The sequence below is a fragment of the Macrosteles quadrilineatus genome, unplaced genomic scaffold (assembly GCF_028750875.1).
Source record: "Macrosteles quadrilineatus isolate MER2022 unplaced genomic scaffold, UCM_ALF_1.0 Scaffold_5__1_contigs__length_97177068, whole genome shotgun sequence".
Lineage (NCBI taxonomy): Eukaryota > Metazoa > Arthropoda > Insecta > Hemiptera > Cicadellidae > Macrosteles > Macrosteles quadrilineatus.
Genome location: NW_026542598.1, coordinates 28,001,172 through 28,022,028, shown reverse-complemented (window position 1 = coordinate 28,022,028; position 20,857 = coordinate 28,001,172). Strand labels below are relative to the sequence as shown.

At 35.5% G+C, this 20,857-nt stretch overlaps 1 protein-coding gene across 1 annotated transcript in view; it reads left to right on the top strand.

The window, feature by feature from the left end:
* Positions 1-20,857, top strand: part of LOC128994077 (laminin subunit gamma-1-like) — a 211,878-nt gene that overhangs the window by 51,452 nt on the left and 139,569 nt on the right. The window contains exon 2 of the mRNA XM_054418314.1: positions 3,218-3,485. Within this exon, the coding sequence (XP_054274289.1) occupies positions 3,218-3,485 (268 nt within the window). The remainder of the gene's footprint in view (positions 1-3,217; positions 3,486-20,857) is intronic.

Sequence of the window (20,857 nt, the reverse complement as noted above, 5' to 3'; positions counted from 1 at the left end):
CTGTTGTCATACGAACCAAATTTCTAATATTTAAATCTATTAAACTGTTCACATGTTATCAACTTACTTTTAAGCTTTCACATTCACCTATTTATTATTCTGCGACAGTGTTATTTTAAATTGAATCAAGGCGAGAGGAAATTGATATTCTGTTGTCCAAGAGGGAGAGGCTAATAAATAATGTATAAGCTTTGGTAAAGTGCAACTTCAGATCATTTTGCCAGGAAACTTTACCCCGCCGCGTCTTGCATTTTGAAGATTTTTCTGGAGGTTAAAAATGTTATTATTTACAGCATACTCAAAAGGTTTTGTGAAGTAATATATGTTTGCTATAATTGTTTACACAATTCATGGAGTGATAGTACATTAACCAATGATAATCAAAATGTATTTAACTATAACAAATAGTCTATAAGTCTTCTTCTTGATGATTTATGATACAAAATGCATAAGTAAACATTATTATATTGTCCACTGAACTTTTCCCTGTCCAAAATGAAATCCTAGTTGTTTACGAACAAGTAATATCACAACAATCAATTGACCACAACATTGAATCAATTAAGAGTTTCAGGGACTAACGTAAACATGAACCCTTTTAACCTACCAATACCTGAACACCCTTAAGAGTCCTTGGAGGATAGCGGCCATCTTGGATTAATTTCAAACAGCTGCAGAAGAGTTATTTATCATATATATTTTTTCAGATACCAAAGCGATTGTAATTGGAATATCTAGGGCACTGTGGGACCAGAAATGTTCCTTGTGGTTTTGTAATTGTTTTCCAAGTGAGCCCTTAGGCCTCTCGCCCACTATACGATTTCGGTCGTACGACACTGTGTCGTACGATATTCTTATCGTATGTGTGGTCCTCGCCCACTTTACGACACTTTGTCGGATAAATTACCAGTTGCTCGGTAGCCCTGGAAGAGTGAGGTGTGGGTGTGTTGCAAAATATATCAAAACAGTGGTTCTGTATCAAATAGTAAAACAATGATTCCGTTACGTGTTGTTGCAATGTGGCTGCTGTGGCGTAGATTAAGCGCTAGTGGCCAATTTAGGCCTACATCATTAAAGAAACATTTATTTTTATGTGTAAATTATTTTTTAAGTTAATGTATTTAAAGACATTTTCAAATTATATTAGTCCATGCCTTTTACAAGTTTTTAAATTTACCATAACTATCATAGGGTTTTGGGATAGTCTGGTAAAAAGTATGTACCTATGATACAATTTTTTTGATTAGTTTTTAAATATTAATGATTTAATTTTATTAATATAATGTACAAAAAATTATATTTATAGGTTTTAGTGAAACTTTTTTACAAAATATAATTAATAATTAAGATTATAAAATAATAAATAATAGCCAAACTCGCATTTTTTCAATAATTATTTTGGTATATTTACTCATAAGTGATGCAGTATTTAAACATAATATAAAGAAAAATATGAACAAATTGTAAAAAATAAATAGGAAGTAAAATATTACGCAAAATAATGGTTGAAAAATAAAACCAAGTGATATACCAAACATTATAATAAAAAAGTATGAATGAATTGTAAGAAATATTTATTAACGATAAGAAATACGCAAAGTGATATAACAACTATAATAATGACGAAGTATGAGTTAATTGTAAAAAGTATATATAAGACTACTGGGGAGAACGCACGACATACGATAAAAATCGTATAGTGGGCGAGTGCCCATTTGATCATACACGCCACTGCGAGTAAAACGGTCGTACGACAGTCGTGTATCACAGTGGCAGTGGACGACTGCTCCACGACAGTTTGTCGTAGTCGTGAGATTATCGTACAGTGGGCGAGCTCTCATAAGATCCAATGGTTCACTGTGGAAATGTTGTCGTTCCGACACAGTGTCGTACGACCGAAATCGTATAGTGGGCGAGGGGCCTTAGAGGCTAGCGACCATCTTGGATTTGCCTGCCATAAGAGGAATGTTCCTTTTAAAAATGTGCTGAAGAGTTATTTATCATCCAAAAATATTTTTTCGAATACCTATGTCAATGTAATTTAAATATCCAGGGCACTATGTGATCGGAAATTGTCATTGTAGTTTTGAAGTAGATTTATGAGTGATCACAACTAGGCACTAAGTACTCTTAAATTAAATTTCACCAGCCCCTAGGTCGTCTTTCCACCTAGGGCAGCTGTTTTTAAATACCCAGTCTTGATAAATGTTATGTATTGAATCAAACCAATCTTGCTTCCATCGGTGGTGAAATCTCGCAACTGGTTTCATCGACCAATTCGTCAAGCCTTCTTCACCTTCAGAGTTCTTTGTCACTTGTTGAACGTGAGACGAACCGGTTGTACGTGCTTATTATAACACGTTATTATACGTATTGAAGCCAATAACAATCAGACATTTTCTGCAAAAGTGTTATTATACCATTCAACATTGGAGCTGATTTATAATTCGAAATTCCAATTCTTTATGCATATTTGCCTGTATCGATTAATCTTGGGTGCTAACATATTTTACAAATCGGAGTAAAATTGTGCCCTTAAAAACTCAAAAATGATCATTTCATAACTTTTTAAGAGAGTAGCATAATTATATAATTTAGTAAATCAATTTTTGTCTCCAGTATTAGTGAGTTTTCCTATTGGATAATGTCGGTCCGTAGCTTTCATCTGTTCAAGAACAGATTTAAAATGGCAAACCAGCAAACCTAGTACTAATTTAGCGAAAATGAGAAATTTGATTCACAAATCGTAACAGTTTTAAAACTTTTTTCCGAGGCTAAACAAATAATACAATACCCTTTTTGCTTTTAATATATTATGATTGGTTAAGATGGTTTTAGCTGAAATCGGAAAATAGTTTGTTTAGAACGGCTGGAAAAGTCATATAACAGAGAAAAGCCTTAAATAAATTAAGTATGTAGATTATTGAGATACGGCATCTATATCCAAGGGAATATAGTAGTGAGAATGAGTGTTAGATTAGCAATTATTAAATAGCTTTAATCCTTCCCCAGACCGTAGATTACTTCAGCTCAAATCTTTTACTGAGAAACCCCCAATGGCGTTGGGAAACTGAGCCATTTATTGAAAAATCCACGTACAGTGCTATCAAACCTTAGGATCCAATCCATGACATTTGCTTACAAAATTAATTCAACGACTTAATAATATTTCAAAATTTTTCTTCTTTTTTCGAATACTCTACTTTTCATGTTCCAGAGATGCCTGCCGAGTTTCGAGAACGCTGCCTACGGCCGCCTGGTAGAGGCTACCAACACGTGTGGCGAAGGTCCCAAGGGTGCGATAGAGTTCTGTCGACAGACCAGCAGAGAGTCAATCACGAAGTCTTGCCAAGTCTGCACCAGGGGGATGTTCCCGGCCACTCATCTGACGGACTTTGTCAACAACACTGTTACTTGGTGGCAGAGTGAGACGATGCTGGAGGATGTTCAATACCCGACACAAGTCAACCTGACTCTACATCTAAGTGAGTACCACAAGTTTTTATTAAAAGAAGAAAGTAGTTTTTTGTTAAGAGAAGACTGATCGGGCGGGCACTAGGCCAATTGCGCCAACTAACCTGAGTCAGGTAGTCGGGTATTCCCGAATTCCAACTAGAGCCACCCGATACGTCCATTAACTGCGCCAAGTGGCGGCCCTCTTTGACTGTATAATTGAGTAGGTTAGGTTAGGTTGGGTTAGGACCAATCGTGTATTATGATGTAAGAGGAAGGTTTAATAGGTCCACACCACAATTTTAGCTTAATCTGTATACCAGCTGATTAGTTCTTCCCTTCAAACCGCTTGAATTTCGTGAGCAGAGTATAGTAATGCATCCCCGTAGGTTTTACCAATAAGATATTCGAATTTATTGCTATATCCCCTAAACTCCAACCATGACTTTGGATTTAGAAATTGTTTCTTATTTAGCAATCAGCAATAGCAAAGTAGATATTGTGCTCGTATAGTAATTAGATGGTTGCCGACACATGCCTGAACAAATTTAGTGAGAAAATGGGGAAACATCGTTTGCAATTGTCCGAGATCTTTGGGATGTAAAAATCGTCTTGGCTGAAAACTAGTTGATCTTATTAAATAATAAAGCTTTAATCTCATTTTATTTAACCTTCTAATTTAATCACCGTTTCACAAATTATTGTATTCGTCAAAGGAGTTTAGCATAAGGTTTTTTTTATTTAATTAGATCCGTACTGTGTCTATTTTAAGGTTGTGTGAGAAATCTGACGATTTACTCCGTTTTTTAGTTATAATTAATATGAATACTCTTAATTACACGGTTGAAAGTATAAGAGTTACTTTACACTCCACCACTTGATGTAACCATAATCACTCCATTACGAGGGAGATACGGTGAAGCTCGAGAGCTCTGATGTGTAAACCTCATTGAAGCCTCTTCAGTCAAGTGTAACACTAGACTACACTCAGTATAAAGGGGTTTATTGTAGGTAATCTGTCTTCTCAAATATATTGAGTAAATTCCCCCAAGTCTTTGACGCCTATTTAACGTCTTTTACGGAAAATAAGATGTGAAAATATTTTCTAAGTGAGGATTAATGGATATCCAGATTTTGTTCATAATTTAAAATCTCAGACCATTCTTGATACCTTGATGTTTGAAACTCTCTGAACTTAGTAGTTTTTTCGCTACTCTCAATAAATACATGAGGTTGTCCAATACTCGTGATTGTCCAAATACAAACGGAATCTAAGTCTGGGTTTGAGATTGATCTGGCAACCAATTTGATGGAGAGTGTTATAGTATTATAAGCATTGACTATTGGATACTGAAGTAGACAACCCATGTATATGGACCAGCTGTTGCCAATCTTTTACTAAAAATAACGTAGTTGTGTGATCCAGTGACAGAATGCGCAAGTGTCTAAAATTATATTTGATACCTTCTTTTTTGTTGCTGACCAGGTCATAACAGTTGCTGCTCACCGTGAGTCGTTCCCTAAGTTTGACTTGGTATAAAAGGTGGTGTATTCAACAGAATTTAGCTATTTAGATCAGCACAATCTGTCGGGGGCTCACATCAACTACGACGATTTTGATACGAAATCCGGCTACAAATTTAACATCGTGATGGAATGTCTAATAAGTGTAGATACACCACTCCTATAAAATATAATTTATTATATTATTGGAACGACACAAAACATAGTCAAAAATCCAATTTAACCTTTAGGTAATAGACGAAGAGCTAGAGTTTACATCACAAGTTATAATAGGTGACGTATTTTAAAAATTCTTCTAGAGGCTACAAGCTCATTCTCTGAGCCATTACGGGCCACCTCGCCTTATAATTTGTAGCAGACTAAAATAGCGTCCTAGAGCGATAGTTATTGGATTTACAGGCTGAGACGCCACTTAGTGTCCCTGCCCCACTATATATCAGCGCCAATATGGCCGACACATAAATTCATCTTTTCATTCAATTTCGCTGTTTACTCTCAAGTCGATTATGTGTAAAAATTATAGAGGAAAAAGCAAACACTTGATATAAGAATATACTTCCTCTTCGTTGGTGATTGGTCAGACAGTGTAGTAAATTAAACGTGCTCTCGGTAAAAAAGTTAATCTAAAACACTATACCAATGACTTAAGAAGATCAACCAGTCAGAGTCATTATTTTTTTTATTTTTACCCAGTTTTTCACGTTTAACCAAAACAAAACTTGTCATAAAACTAGTTCAAGCCTTTCTTTACCTCAATAGTTAATTGTTACGTGTTCAACGTTAAACAAAGCGTTCGTACGTAGTTAGTAGGTGAACTGTTTCCTGGTCTCGTTGAATACTATAATAATATATTACTGTGTAAACCTTATTCACGAAGGCTATTTAAAATGCCAATGAGGATATCTGGGAAGCATTAAGCTGCCTTCAAATCCAAAGTTCATTTCTCTGAAGTTTCTGATATAAGAATGTTATGTTAATTAACTGAAGGTTTCTTGTTTATCTTCCTAGCTACAAAGGTTTGAGTTTCGATCCGTTAGGAGAGGTTTATTGAAAGACTGATATTTTTAGGGGAAGTTTCACATCAAGCATATCTCTTGAGTATGCAGTTGATAGGTGTGCAGCTTACGGAGTTTTTCAAAAGTTTGTGATCCTTATTAGCTTTATATGTAGATAGGCGTACGCGAGTGTAAAGCTGCACAATTTTACCTGCAAACTTGATTTTGGTAATACGAAAAAGCGAAAGAAACTTATTGAAATTCACAAAAGTACACGCATCGTCAATTCTCACATTCGTCATCTATGCACGCCACAGCTGACGATATCAGAGTGAGTGACATACAAACAGCCACATACCCGATGATCCCATTGGTTTATTCATAAGACTTGACTCCTCCTTCTTGGTTGGTAATTTATATTGGTTGGCACATAAAGATATTTAGTCATGTAAGTTTACAGTAGCGGGGGACCGAGGCTTGTTCGGTTGTAGTCAATTGGGTTTAATAGTTAAAATAAAACAATATTATAAACAACATTTTATGATTTACGAAAAATATTTGTCGCACAAACCATAGATAGACATTTGATTGCTGAAATAATAACAACTTGTAATGTAAAAGCATACAATTGGAAAAAATATGATACATCTTGCATAAGTTTAAGTGCATATAACTTTTCACCCTTCCAGTCATTGAAACCCGTTGTTTGAGTTTTACTTACCAAAAAGACAGCAGATAAAAATATGATATAAACAAATTCATATTAGTTTCAAAATGTAATTATAAATATATAGTTTGTGGTTGTGCTTTATATTACCAAAAGTATTACTGTTATGAGCCCACATAAGGTGGCTTGGGGAGTCATAACCTAACCTTCATATTTATATACAAATATGTTTTCCTATGAAAACTTTTCAAACACAAAGTTTGTTTCACTATGTATTTATCCAATCTAAATTTTAAAGATTTTATTCATTTAATAATTTACTCAAAAATGTACTTTTATTCCATTTGTACAACTGATTTTTGTCGTTAATTAATTAGTTTTAATTACTGGACCTTTTTATGATACGACAATTCGATTTTTTGGTCTGTAACATTCTAGCCATGAATTACATAGGGAAATAATTCTGCATTATTCCTTTACCATGGGAATATTTTTTGTCTGCACTTGCAAGGCACAGCTTTGATGGGCAAGCAAAGGGAGATAATTTAAAAATCTATAAATACATTCCTGCTTGTATTTGTTATGATTTAAAAATTTTCTCATTTATATCTTCTTTTAATTTTCTAATGGATGCCAGTACAGTGTACCTTAAGATATAATTTTCTTACTAACGCCTAACATCATGCACGATATTAAACATAACATATTCTAAAGAAAAATCTATAAATGCTCTCTATATGGTAGACGCACTGACAAGGGGGTAACAATCCATTGTCTGTGGTAGACGCTTTAAAACGGAAGAAAACACACCTTACAACCTTAGTAAATTTGCTAAATGCAATTTTATAAAATCCTGTGTGTAATCTAAAAGTGTCTATTTTAATTTTTCCCCATACTCAGTAGACCCTAGACCTGCAGCCACCCTTTAGAGCCGCCCAGGGCCACTTTCTCAAGATCGCCGCCCAAATCAAAGCTGCCCAATTATCTTGGGCTTGGACCCGCCGCAATGAAGCCTATTTAGATTATTATCTTTAGAATGAGGACTAATTAATTTTACCGCAGCAATAGAATGTTTTAATAGACTCATTTTGATTGATAGTTATGGACACTCGTGTGAATCCGTGGTCAATTTGGAAAGTCTATTGTAATCGGGCAACGATTTACCTAGAGAATGACAAAAAAAGTTGTAAAAAACTTATTGGAGCATATACGACCAACTTTAAACTCTTTAAATGTTGAATGATTTTATTTGTTTGTTCAATGCAAATCACGATCTAATAGGCTCATAAGAATCTCATGGGGTCCATTTAAATACCAACAGGTAGCGAAAGTTGTGAAAAAAGTTTCTGTAAGTATTACTGGAGTCAATGTTACTTAAACATTGTTAAAACCCTCTCTAAATTTTCAATTTCCTGTGTAAATATTCGTATCTTCCTATGAATTAATTTCTTCCTTACCAGTTTTAAGAATACAAATATAGTCATATTTATAGTTTTTGAAATTTCATAAAATATGACTAGATATGTTTTACGATGGGGTATCGATTTACGATGTTATCAGTTTTCCCTACTTAATATTTACTAGTTTATTTAAAGTTAACGGTCTGTTATAATTGTTATGCGCACACGCATCTTATGCAAATGCATAGCTAAGTGTAAATGTAGAATTATCAAGTGATGTTAAACATGCCCATCCAGCAATATTTGAATCAAACCACAAACCGTTTTAAGTTATTTCTAGGGTATGCTGCTTAAAATTAGAAAATGACAGCATTAACATGTATAACATTTGTTCCCTCAGCATACTTGAAGTTAAACAATTAAATATCCAAATCCGAATTGAAATCCTTGAAAATATAACCTTTCAATTAAAATAAATCTCTTTTAGCAGCATCTTTTAGTATTGAAATGTTACCGACGATATTGGCCAATTAATGAAGTCGATTCCATTCTGTATCTGTTCCTAAATCAGTGCTTTTATCAGACCTGTCACTGCTGAGATATTAACAGTTCTCTAATTATACAGTTTCGCTGCACTTGGGATCCAGTTTCAGTAATAGGTTCTTGGCTAACTTGAAATAGCTAATTTACCTGAGTGACTTGCCATATGCCAAACTAGGGTCCAGACGTCGCTCTAGCTGATTATAATTTTGATTTTCGCTTAAGTAGCTGTCTTTCCTGAAAAATCGGATTTCTGTCATAATCGGTTTTTTTTCAGCGCTGCATAAATCAACATACAAAATTGCCATTTTAAAGTAGCTACGAATGGTGTTTTTGGCCTCTGGGGACATCAAAATGAACAAGTAAATCGGCCTGGGCCTAGGTTTTACCATGTTTCTGACCATGTTTACGGTAATAGCTACTTCCCTATAGGGAAATTCGCTAAAAGAGAATCATTATAAGGTTTAATAACAATCAGACCGATATTTGGGCATAGAAAACACATACAGTCACATCTGTAATACTCTTACGAAATTTTTTTTCGAAATGAAATCGGATTAGGAGAGAATGATAAGACCATAGGAGGAAAGAGTTAGTTAACCTTAGTTTATTCGACCTGAAACATATTGTTATGTCACAATAATTTTTAAACTTGTTAACGAAAGATGTGAAACATAATGGAATTGAGAACACATTAAATCTCTATTGGCGTGGTTAATGCTTTGTGTTTACTTTTGTTTGAATAATTTTAGAAGACTACCACAACCGCAAAATTCTTTTAAACAATCTATTATAACCTAATTCATTTATCACACACCTTTGTTTGTTTCATCATGAATAAATGATAAACATAACATAAAGCGAGTCTGTTTTTTATGTTTATAAAAGGATAAACCCTGGCTGTCTGAATAAATAACAGCGTCGTGGTAACCCGAATTCTGGACGAAAATGTGGCTAACACTGCTGCATAATACATAGAGCTCAAACTTAGCCGCATCAACCATGGAGTAAGAAGTTGCTGTCATCCTGACAAAATCCCCTTGCTCTTTGCAATTGCAAAATCTTGACTCGCTTCCAAGTGTTTTTGTTGCGTCCAGTTAATGACTTCGGAGCTTAACTTTTTACTTATTGATGTTTCCGAGATTTTTATTAGTTTTTCATCGATTTTTAGATATGGTTTAGAGGAACGACTGTTTATGTTCTTGTCGATTCTTTATGATTTTGAGGTGTCCAATTGTAACCCCTATATTATTCATAACACTCGCTAAAATTAATTATTGATAAACATTTTATCGTATAATATTAGGACATCTTTTTACACATTTTTACTTTTTTGGAACAAAGGGCCGAAAAGTTTTTCGTATTTCTTCTCGCCATAACTAACCTAACAATAACGAAACATGGCAGTTGTTAGGATTCGAACTTAGACCGCTAGAACCAAAGTCTCATGCTTTAACTAGACAACTAGACCAGTGCTGACAATATCACTTATTACCCAGCCACTAGATGCGGCACAGTACAGTAAAGTACCTCTAAAATTTCTACGATTACTACGCACAAATTAGGGTGTGAGCTCTCTAGATAGAGCACAATACTTTGGTCCCTAGGCCTCGGGTTCAAATCCCGCCAATTATGAGTGGTATTTAGCCACGTAGCCAGCGATCCTGTATGGCCAACCCTGAAGTAATGAACACAACGGTTCCAGGCTTGAGCCTAGCGTCTCAGGATTTGTGTGTGAATCGGGGAAGCAAGCTGGTCTAGAGTACGGGGCTTTGTTCCCTAAGTCTCCGGGTTCAAATCCCACCAATCCCCAATGGTGTTTAGCTACGTTGCTACGTTGCAATACCATGATCCTGTGGGGCTAACTCTTAAGTATTGAATAAAACGGTTGCAAGTAAATTATTGCGTTTTAGGAAATGTGGGATGTGAATTGGGGAAGAAAACTGGTCTAAAGTACAGGGCTTTTGTCCCAGAGGCCCCCGGTTCAAATCCCACCAATGGTGACCCCTAATGGTGTTTAGCTACGTTGTAATGCCTGCGATCCTATAGGCATGGCCTGAAGTAATGAAAGAAACTGTTCAGGATTTGAGTCTAGCATTTTAAGACACGAAAGAAAAACATTAAAAAAATGAATGCACTACTTCTACTACTATACGCATGCCTAGTCCCCGGCTGCGGCGCCGTGCGGCCGCCCTGGTCCCATATTTACGACGCCCACTTGTCGTATCACCGGTGACGTCACTCTATAGGCCAGCAATTAATGTTTACAACGACCAATCATGTACCGCTAATGGATTGTGGATCCTAGAGTATTAAATGTTAGTTATTACAAGTCGCTTAATGAACTTGGGACTATTTTGAAAAAGGTTGGACTCAATTATGACAAGGGATTCGTTTAGTACACGGACCGTGTCTTAGTTTTAACTGGTTCTGTAGCCACCTGTTCACTTACTTTCAATGCAGATGATGTAGATTAGTTTTTTCTTCTTTCTTGAACAGATTTTGTATGATGAACTATTAAGAGATATTATTTGCAATTAATCCAGTTTCCCCAGCCGATTTCAACTAGTCCTAACGTAAGCTGAATATTTTTTTATCACAAAAATAGTAATACTAACTACCCAGCCCAGAGGCTTAGTTTGCTTAAAGACGAACTGGTTTTAATTGTAGTTATAGCAATTCTATTACAATTTAAAACTTTACTCATGTTTCCACTCATTCCAAGACAGACACGATCGTGTGAATGAACACTTATCTGTCTTAACTTTTGGTATACAAATTACATGTAAATGAACCACGAGACGCCTGATTCTAACTTCTAAAATTTACCAGTCTTCGATCTCGTTAGCCGAAGGTGTATTGAATGTACGAGTACCATATCAACGAATAAGTTCATTAACAATACGAGTTGAACTTAATGTTTGTAATACCAGGATTCTTAACATTACTGAACAATTTCCAATATCCAATCCAAAGAATTTTTCAACACAGCACACATGCTCTGTGGGTTTCTACAAGTTTCTTCACGAACATCGATAGCTTTACCACTAACTGCTACTTTTTCTATAGCCTTGTAATCTTAAGACAATGTATATACTTATGTGATTCCAAATGGAATGTTTGACAAATTCACATAAATTGTCTCAGAAATGCTATACTTTTCTTATACACACAATTCACTAGCTTTATGGCTCTCTATCACTAATGGCTGACGTTTTCTGGAACCTAGTGATCTTAGGAAAATGTACAGTCAATTCCAATATCAAAACTTTTGAATACCTCGCAACCATTCTTTTAGAAATTCCACGTGATTCTTCCACATAAAAATCTCTAGTTTTTCCACTTATGGATTTTTTTCTAGAGCCTTGTGATCTTAAGATAAAGAATACGTGATTCCAAATGACACTGTGAATGACTTCGAAAAAACCCTCAGAATTGCCACACTTTTATTCTACAAAAAACTCCCTTGGCTAACTTTTCTGGAGCCTTATAGCCTTATTCTAAATAAAACTTTCGACGTCGACCCAAATATTCTCTCAGAAATTCCAATAGTTTCTTCTCCACAAAAATCACTAGCTTCACCTCTGATGGCTAACGTTTTCTGGATTCTATTGATCTTAGGAAAATTTACAGTCAATTTTAATATCAAAACTTTCGAAAACGTGGCAAACATTCTCTCAGGAATACCAACGTTTTCTTCTACATAAAACTCTTTAGCTTTATCACTAATGGCTATCATTTCTGGAACCCAGTGATCTTAGGACTAGTCAATTCCAATACAACTTTGGACCTCACAAACATTCTCTCAGACACTCCTCGTGTTTCTTCCACACAAAGATCTATACCACTAATGGCTAACTTTTCCAGAGCCTAGTGATCTTGAGACAATGTATAGTGTTGTAATGTATTCCACAAAGTGTTCCGCAGGCATCGGACCCTCCCCCGCTGTTGATATATCACAAGGCTGGCCGTTATGGGAGGCGGTGCGGCCAATCGAGTGTTCAGAGCCTTCTGCCTCGAGCGTTGAATCTGCTGTAATAGCAAGTGAGTCATCGAGATAGCCGTCTTGGGGAAACTATCATTATCTAGTGTATTGGAGATACTTGTCGAGAGTTTTAACACGTGGGGGGTGTTTGTATACACTTAGGTACAACCAGAGGTGTTCTGCAGGCTAAGTGAGTTTCTGCAGACGTTATGGATGGATGTGTTTTCTGCAAAAGTGACGGATAAATGGATTTCTGCAGAAGTTGTGGATAAATGTGTTTTCCGCAGAATTGACTGATAAATGCGTTTTCTGCAGAATGGGAAATGGAGTTTCTGCAGAAGTGAGGGATAAATGGGTGTTCTGCAGAAGTGATGGATATTTGGGGTTGTGAAGAAGCTGTGGATAAATGTGTTTTCTGCAGAAGTGATCGATAAATGGAGTTTCTGCAAAAGTGAAGGATACATGTGTTTTCTGCTGAAGTGACGGATAAAATGGTTTCCGCAGAAGTTATGGACAAATGTCTTCAGAAGTGACAGATAAATGGGGTTTCTGCAGAAGTGATGGATAAATGTGTTTCCTTCAGATATTGCATCAGGCGGATGCCGATCATAAGGAAGGTCAGCTGTTTTTTGATGGTTTGAAATTGAACCCAGCTGTCTTTGATCATATGGTCTTCTATGATGGTCCAGAATATAAAGAACCACCTGTTTTCATTAACAGAGAATTTCATTAGTCAACAATCATCATTCATTCATCTGGTCTCAAAATATACGCACCTTAATGTATGGAATCTAAAATATAATCTAAATTTCGATCAAATATGTCTTTGATAAAATAATTTAGGAAATCCAATATTTCTTGATACATTCTAATAATCTTTATTTTTTTAGGCCAACACAACACAAAATATCATATGTGTTGTATAATATGTAAACAACTTACATCATACGGTTTAGCACCGATATGGATTGGTGCAACTTTTTTAAATCGCTTGCATAAATCCAAACTAATAACATTATAAGTGGATTTACTGATTTTTCAATTTCGTTTCTGTTTTTCAACCATCCCAGCATTATAGAACTCCCATAATATGCGGGGGCCCTACTATCCTATCTGTTGTCTGTTGTTATTTCCCTGTTAAACATTATTAAAATAATAGCCTAACTCCAATCTTGGGTACTCCAGTCAAAATACAAGATGACAATTCTCAAGAGTTATAATAATTAGTGACGTCAAGTGGCTCTCTTAAAGGGTGGGGGGAGGGGGGGAGGGAGGTTGTGAAGATGGAGAACGTGAAAGGGGAAGGAGAGATGGCAAAGTCAGAGCATCTGTTGTAGTTGTAAGGCAAATAATCATTAACTGCTAGTCAGCCATTTGCAGATTCATCCAACCCACTCTAGGCTGTATTTAAACACAAACATACTACTTATGTGTGTTAACTGTGTGATATCTTTTTACCTTCTAACATGTAATAGTTAAATGTTATTTCGAATTTAAAATTTAAATCCAGTACCAAGGGGTATATAGTATGCTTATGTTCACGAGAAAGGTCATTATGAAAGTTAGCAAATTTTCTTCGCATGTTCACATAAACACGATTTTAGGAGTAATCCCTTACAAATTAGAATTATATCAGGGAGTCATTGTGTTGATTATTTTCAGAAATTTAATTGAAAATGCTATGATTTTCTATTATTTGCACTATTTTTTTAAAACCTACTCAATTTTTCATAACCACTTTATTTTATAGCATGGACTCATACCAATGCTGTCAAACATGTAACAAATGCGTCACAGTATTTAAAACATTTAAAAAACTCGTGACGATATAAAAAAAAATTCAAACAACTATCTCTCAAAATTTGCCCAAAAATCTTTCCAGTTTTCGTACGTTTTTTCGACGGGTAATTTTTTTCTAACAAGAGTTTTTCCAATAATAGAGAGAAAACAAAATGGTGTTTTGGTCCAAAAGTATTATAATATGTGAGTAGCGTCACTGAATAAAACATTGAGGACGGGCTTGTTTAGCATGAACGCTGAACAAGACGTTGAAACTGACCACTTAGTTTGGTCGACTGAGATAACAGGGTTTAGAAAAATATTTACACTTTCCATCTTAAAACATATTGTTAAAGGCGTTCGGATGAACACCTTCTACAATTTGAGGTTAATTAAGTCAATAATTACGAGTGATTACATAATCGTATTTATGGTTACCTTCTTTAACTCGTGAATGGGATATCTTGTTATTCCAAAATGATCAAAAACTATTTGATTTATTGATTTATTGATTTGTCGTCCCACCTAACGCGTTATCCTAGGACGCTAGGTTCTAGCTCGGAACTATTCTTGCACATTATTTCAAGAAGACGCACGTTTCGGTAATGGGACCCGTAACTTCAGGTAGATGCCGAAAATTGGCCCGGGTCCTCAGAAGGTAGGGGCATTATCACGATAACATCCATTGGTAATTACGGGATTTAAAAAAATGTCTCATTTATAGTAGGCTTCAAGATAAGTTAATGAGGTGCGTAGTGTTCTACGCACATGGGTGAGTCCAATTTTGACAAGCAAATGCTGTATTACGAAACAAAAACGAAAAGTGGACACCGAAAGTAAACCATCCTGGTGGAAAATCGGAACCCGATCAAATCTCGCGATTTGTACCCCTAAAAAGTGGATAACAAGAGAACCTCAAAAATTAGTTTCTTGGACCTGTTATTAAAACGAATCTTTATGCAACCGCCCCAGAGTTATGTGCACTTGTTGTCCAGTTCCACTTAGATCTCGACTTATCTTTCTCCATCTGTGGCTTATCAGGCCAGTGATCAGACCGCTGAGGAATTAATCGTCCACAAATTATACCCCTTGAGAACGCGGCTGTAATGGAGAGACAGTCGGTCTCCACGACAACAGTGAATGGCCAATTGTCAACAGAAGAGATAAATCTTGGACATGGAACGACGGACTGTGGTCTGTCGGTGACGGAACGACAGAACGACGGGCCGGCGGCATTGTTCCTTTGGTGGAATTCCAAGCATCAAATGGAAAATGTGAGAAATCTTAATTTCAGGTTTACCTTTACCACAGAATGAAGAAAGGACTCTCGAGGTAGGTTGTTCAAGAATGTTAGAGTGAAGATTCAATTGCATAAAAAAGGCACGCATACAAATATATAATACCCCCGCCGCAGCAAACCTGCAGACTAAGCGAATTTCCATTTGCCTGATTGGGTTTACACTAAAATGTCTCCTTAAAAATATCACATTTATTCCCTATTTACATAGAATCAGTTTAACACATACTTAGGTTTGCTGCAACAGGGAGGGTAAAAGTGTGTTTTTATGTAAAATGTTAATAGTTAGTAAGAAATAAAAACATTTTCCAAATTTGGGCAAAATATGTTAATATACAAGCAAACTACAACAGTTTACTTATTCTCCATAAGAATAACATGGGAATTTTAAATTTACAATTTTTTGGAATTTTCTCCATAACCATTAGGCGCATTATAACGCATCAATATACTAAATTATTTGTTTTTTAAGCTCTACAAAATTGTTTGGAAAGAAATTGCAAAATTTTATGTGTTTTGGGTCAAAAATTGGAAAAACCCATTTTTACCCCATAAAAGCCCCCATAAACCCCCGTTCCCATGGTCCGATCATGCTGGTTCGCGAACTCGTTCGAATAAACGTAGGTTTACACGTTTGTACCAAATTTCATCAAAATCGGATCATTTTTGCGGATGGTGTTTTTGGCCTCTAGGGACCTCAAAACGAAAATAAAAATCGGTCCCGGGTCCAGGTTTTACCATGAGTACTAAGGTAATAGCTTATTCCCTATATGGGAAATTCGCTAATTAACAGAATGTGATTCAAAATGTGCCTCTATGAGGTGCACTTTCACATCTTGACGTTCAGGTGTTGGGTGTGTCCGTGAACCGGTGAAAAATACTGGATAATTTTGTTGCATTGCACGACGTCCAATGATATAAGGCAGTGTCACGAAGTTCAATATACAATATTTGACTGTTGCGCGACGTTCAAATATCATCATGTCCAAAATTACAGTAACTGCAAAAACATATTCTTTCTGAAGTTATGAGATTGGTCGTCGTGAAACAGCGCACTTTACATTCTTAAAAAAGGTAGCTGTTGCACCACGTCCAAAGCCGCTGCTAGTTGCACGACGTCCAAAAGCTCAGCTCTGTCGCACCGTGAACACTGTTTTACCGAATGTTGTGCATACCTAACCTAACCTAGCCGGAGGACGTCTTGAGACAGCGCTGAGCTATTGGACGTCGTGCAACTGGCAGAGTCTTTGGACGTAGTGCTACTGCTAAGTTTTTAAGAGTATAAAGTGCGCTGTTACACGAAGACCAAACCCATCACGTCCAAAGCTTGTAGAAAGACTATATTTTTGTAGTTACTGTACTTATGAGATTTGGACGCCGTGCAACAGTCGCATAGGTCATATTGGACGTCGTGAGACAGCTCAAAAATGATATTTTGGACGTAGTGACACTGACTTATATCCTTGGACGTCATGACATTTGGACGTCTTTCAGCATTCCCGCTGATGTTCGAGTTCAGGAGATCGTTCGTGTTAATTGTCGTTATATATTGGTCCCCTTTATGCCCCCCCCCCAAAGCTATTTGTGGGAAAGTTGAGAATGATCTTCCTGCATCAAACTTTTACTCTACATGGTAGCCAAGTAGTTATAGTGCCTTCAAATCTGAAGTTTGTTGTTTCAATCGAGATCGTTTCCAGACCCAGATGTCATATTTGTCATTGGCCTATCAATCAATGATTATCCAGCTAAAACGTCAAACATAGATAGTAATAGGCCCTAAAATTAGGGGTTGACCCTTGCCTTACGAGATACAAATAAATGCCACATGCGTATATATACACGAAAAAGTAAAAAAAATTACTCTAATGATCTTAGTTTATGTTATAACCCTAGAACCATGCTATACTCCATTACCCCACTTGTAGTTCTGATAGATTCTTAACCAGCATGTAAAGTAGTTGATACGGGCACTTAGAGGTTGGTGAAATGACTTTATTCCAGACGTTTAGAAAGGTTTCGATCGTAAAAGAGGAACGCTAAAAGGTTGATAAACGAGTAAAGTTTGTATTCATTGGAAAATGATTTAGGTCGATGTTTTATGCTCCGACCAGTGTTTCGCTCTCTTTAGAGCTTTTGCGTTGATATATGCGCTTGTAAATCTCTTTTTACATAAACATAATGGGCAATTAGGCAATAAGGATCTCATATCTGATCTTGAGTCCCAAAAGTTACTTGGTTGTGTCGAGACTCTGAGGCAAAGGAAAATAGCTGAAGCTCACTGGATGTAAATACTTTTGTTAAAATAGATACGAACAAAGTTTGTTTTTTAGGCTGTTACTTTTTTATTTGATTTTAATTAAATATACGTTATATTAATTAACTATAACAGTTTGGGCTAAATTATCAAATTGATTGATTCACAAAGAGCTCAGGGCAGGTTAAAACACATATTACATGAATATCCAGCTGGGGTCAATTAATGATGGCGTGAATGGTTAAAATATTTCATCCTTTTAACATGTTGTAAATATTAATATTTACAGTTTTGTGAATGTGTATTGTGAAAGTTTAAGTGTAGATACATCAAAAATACGTGTTTCAACATTTGTAATTAGCGACAAGTAAAATTCTAATGAATATGCTTGGCTATTTTGAACAAATATTGAACAATATACGATCATTATATCACTATCATTCTCAACATGCATCAAACGTATAAGTGGTCAACAATAAACGAAAGCTTGAGAGTATTATATTGTCTGTGGCTTGACTGTAAAGCGAACAAATGAATAATTTAATTTATTTCCCATATCACAAAACATGTTACTTTCATAATAATCGTTGAGAGATTTAAATTGGTCACTTTTTCAAGTAGTGTGCCCAGTTACAAAGTTAAACTTATATAATAAATAATACATTTTTAAGCCTAGCGATGACAAATATTTTATCCCCCTGCTGTAACATCTGGGCAACTTAGGTTAAGAAAATATTAACAAAAATAGACATACTAAGGTAACACAATCTTATACTAAAGAGTTTGCGAGATGACCTACATCCTGTTGAGAACCAAGCCAAGTGATTGTTCTTTTACAGAAATATTAAAAACTTCTTGTATTAATATGAAGCGGAAGTTGATTGTAACATTTTGGACGCAAGTATTGAAATGAATGCCTAAAAAAAGTGTTATTTACTTTGGGTAATTTGATAGATTTATTCGCAAAACTTCTTGTACTGTAGGATGATTTGTAATTATATTTCCGCTCCGGAACAATTTCTGGACTTTAAAAATAAAAAGATGTTGAATGGGTAGAATGCATAACTGTTGGTGCAATGGGAAAGAACTAGTTCGTTTAGGTTTTTTGAGAACTATACACAAGAATAGATTTTGAGTTGTCCTTATCTTCTTTGTTAATGTTTTGTAAATACCTTCCCAGCAAGGCAAGGCATATTGTAATCTTGAATTTATCAATGCGAAATAAAGCGTTCGTAAAAGTGAGGTGTCACAAAGATTTTGTAGAAAATAGAACCTTATAATTTGTGATCTTAATTTTGAGTGTAGTTCTAAAATATGTGGTTCAAAAGTAAGTTTCTCATTAAGCAAAACTCCCAAATATTTAATCGATTTACTTTAATCTAAGTCAATACATTAGATTTTTGTTAGCTGCAAAATAGAGTTTAAATAACGTTCTAAAATAAATTGTAAATTTTAAAGTTTGGAGCACCCATTCACCCAACTCAAACATAATGGTCACAATACCATTTGAAGGTCAAGGTGCTGAGCCCGAAGGCTCTGTATTAAATCAATCGGCGGGGAAATTATAAGGTATCGCTGGGATCGCACCTCTGCTGCGCTAGTAAAACAGAGTCCTGTAAAATAAATATGTCCTGTGCAAGGTAAATCGCAGGTTTAACGTGAGTTTAATTTTTTTGTAATCAAGGAAATGTGAGCATTGCTGAAACCGGCCTGTAGTTTCCAGAGCAATTTAGGCTCTGGCAAAAGGGAGTATGTTTAATTTATGTTATAGCTTTGTGGTCGTTTTTGCTGGTTCGAACTTTTAAAGTGTTATTTGACGTACTTTTATATATTCAGGTAAGATAAATTGTTGGATTAGGTAACTGTGGGATTGTTCTTGATCAAAGCACACATTAAAAAATATTTTACTCGCTAAAAAATGAAGAATTTGCTTCGATAATTGTTATTATCAAACCTACGCAGTAATTAAACAATTAAAACTCTGCAAAGGTAATTTGATACATTTAAGACATCCAAAACTTTAAAAACCGTGATTGCGATCTTTACCGTATTTTCAAATGGTTGATTCAACTCAATTATTTTCTCTCTGCGAAGGGTTTCTCCGTCAAAAGGCTGCAATCCTTTGTGCGAGTCTCGGAACGTCTGGGTTATTCTCAACAGTCTCTACTAATGTTGTTTTGGAAGCGAACAGCTGTTGAAACTCAAACTCTGCTACAGTACTGTGAAGCATCAGAACTCAACCTGAACTCATATCCTAACCCTGATTCGTATCTAAGAAATTATGTATCTGATTGTTCTTCTGGATATACATTTTCGATCAAGTAATTTGCTGAGTTTCGTCGGGAATTTATTGTAAGTTAAACAGTTTGAATTTCATAAGAAATAATTTAAAATATCGTATGAAGGGATTTTTACTGGAACTCTGTTTTTTTCATTTCCAGTTAAATCGATGATTTACACAACTAAATAACATATTTTCATTGTCAAATAATTAACGTGGATTCATGTACAGCATTTTGTAATCCTAGTTAAATCTGAAAAGTGATACGAGTACCACATAATTCACATGCACAATATATATTGTAAAGGATAGAAAAAATTATAACTTTTTTTCAAGCACATCTAGTTACACGTAATTCACAAATGTTCCTGGAAATCATTTAGAACACAATAGGTAATACATGCTAGTGCTTTCCAATCACTATTTGGTCTGATAACGCACAATGCAAAGATTTAACATTATTTAGAAGATTTTTTATTTGGGTAGCAGAATGGTTATTGTGCTCACCTTTAAATCTGAAGGTCGCTGGTTCGATTCCATGCGAGAACTATTCCAGACCCAGATACCATTTGTCATCGGGCTATGAATTAATAATGATATCTAAAAAAAGGTTGACATTAATTAACAAGACCAGGGTTTGGACCGTTCGCTTTCAACGCGTAAAAATTACCATTGGCGTAGA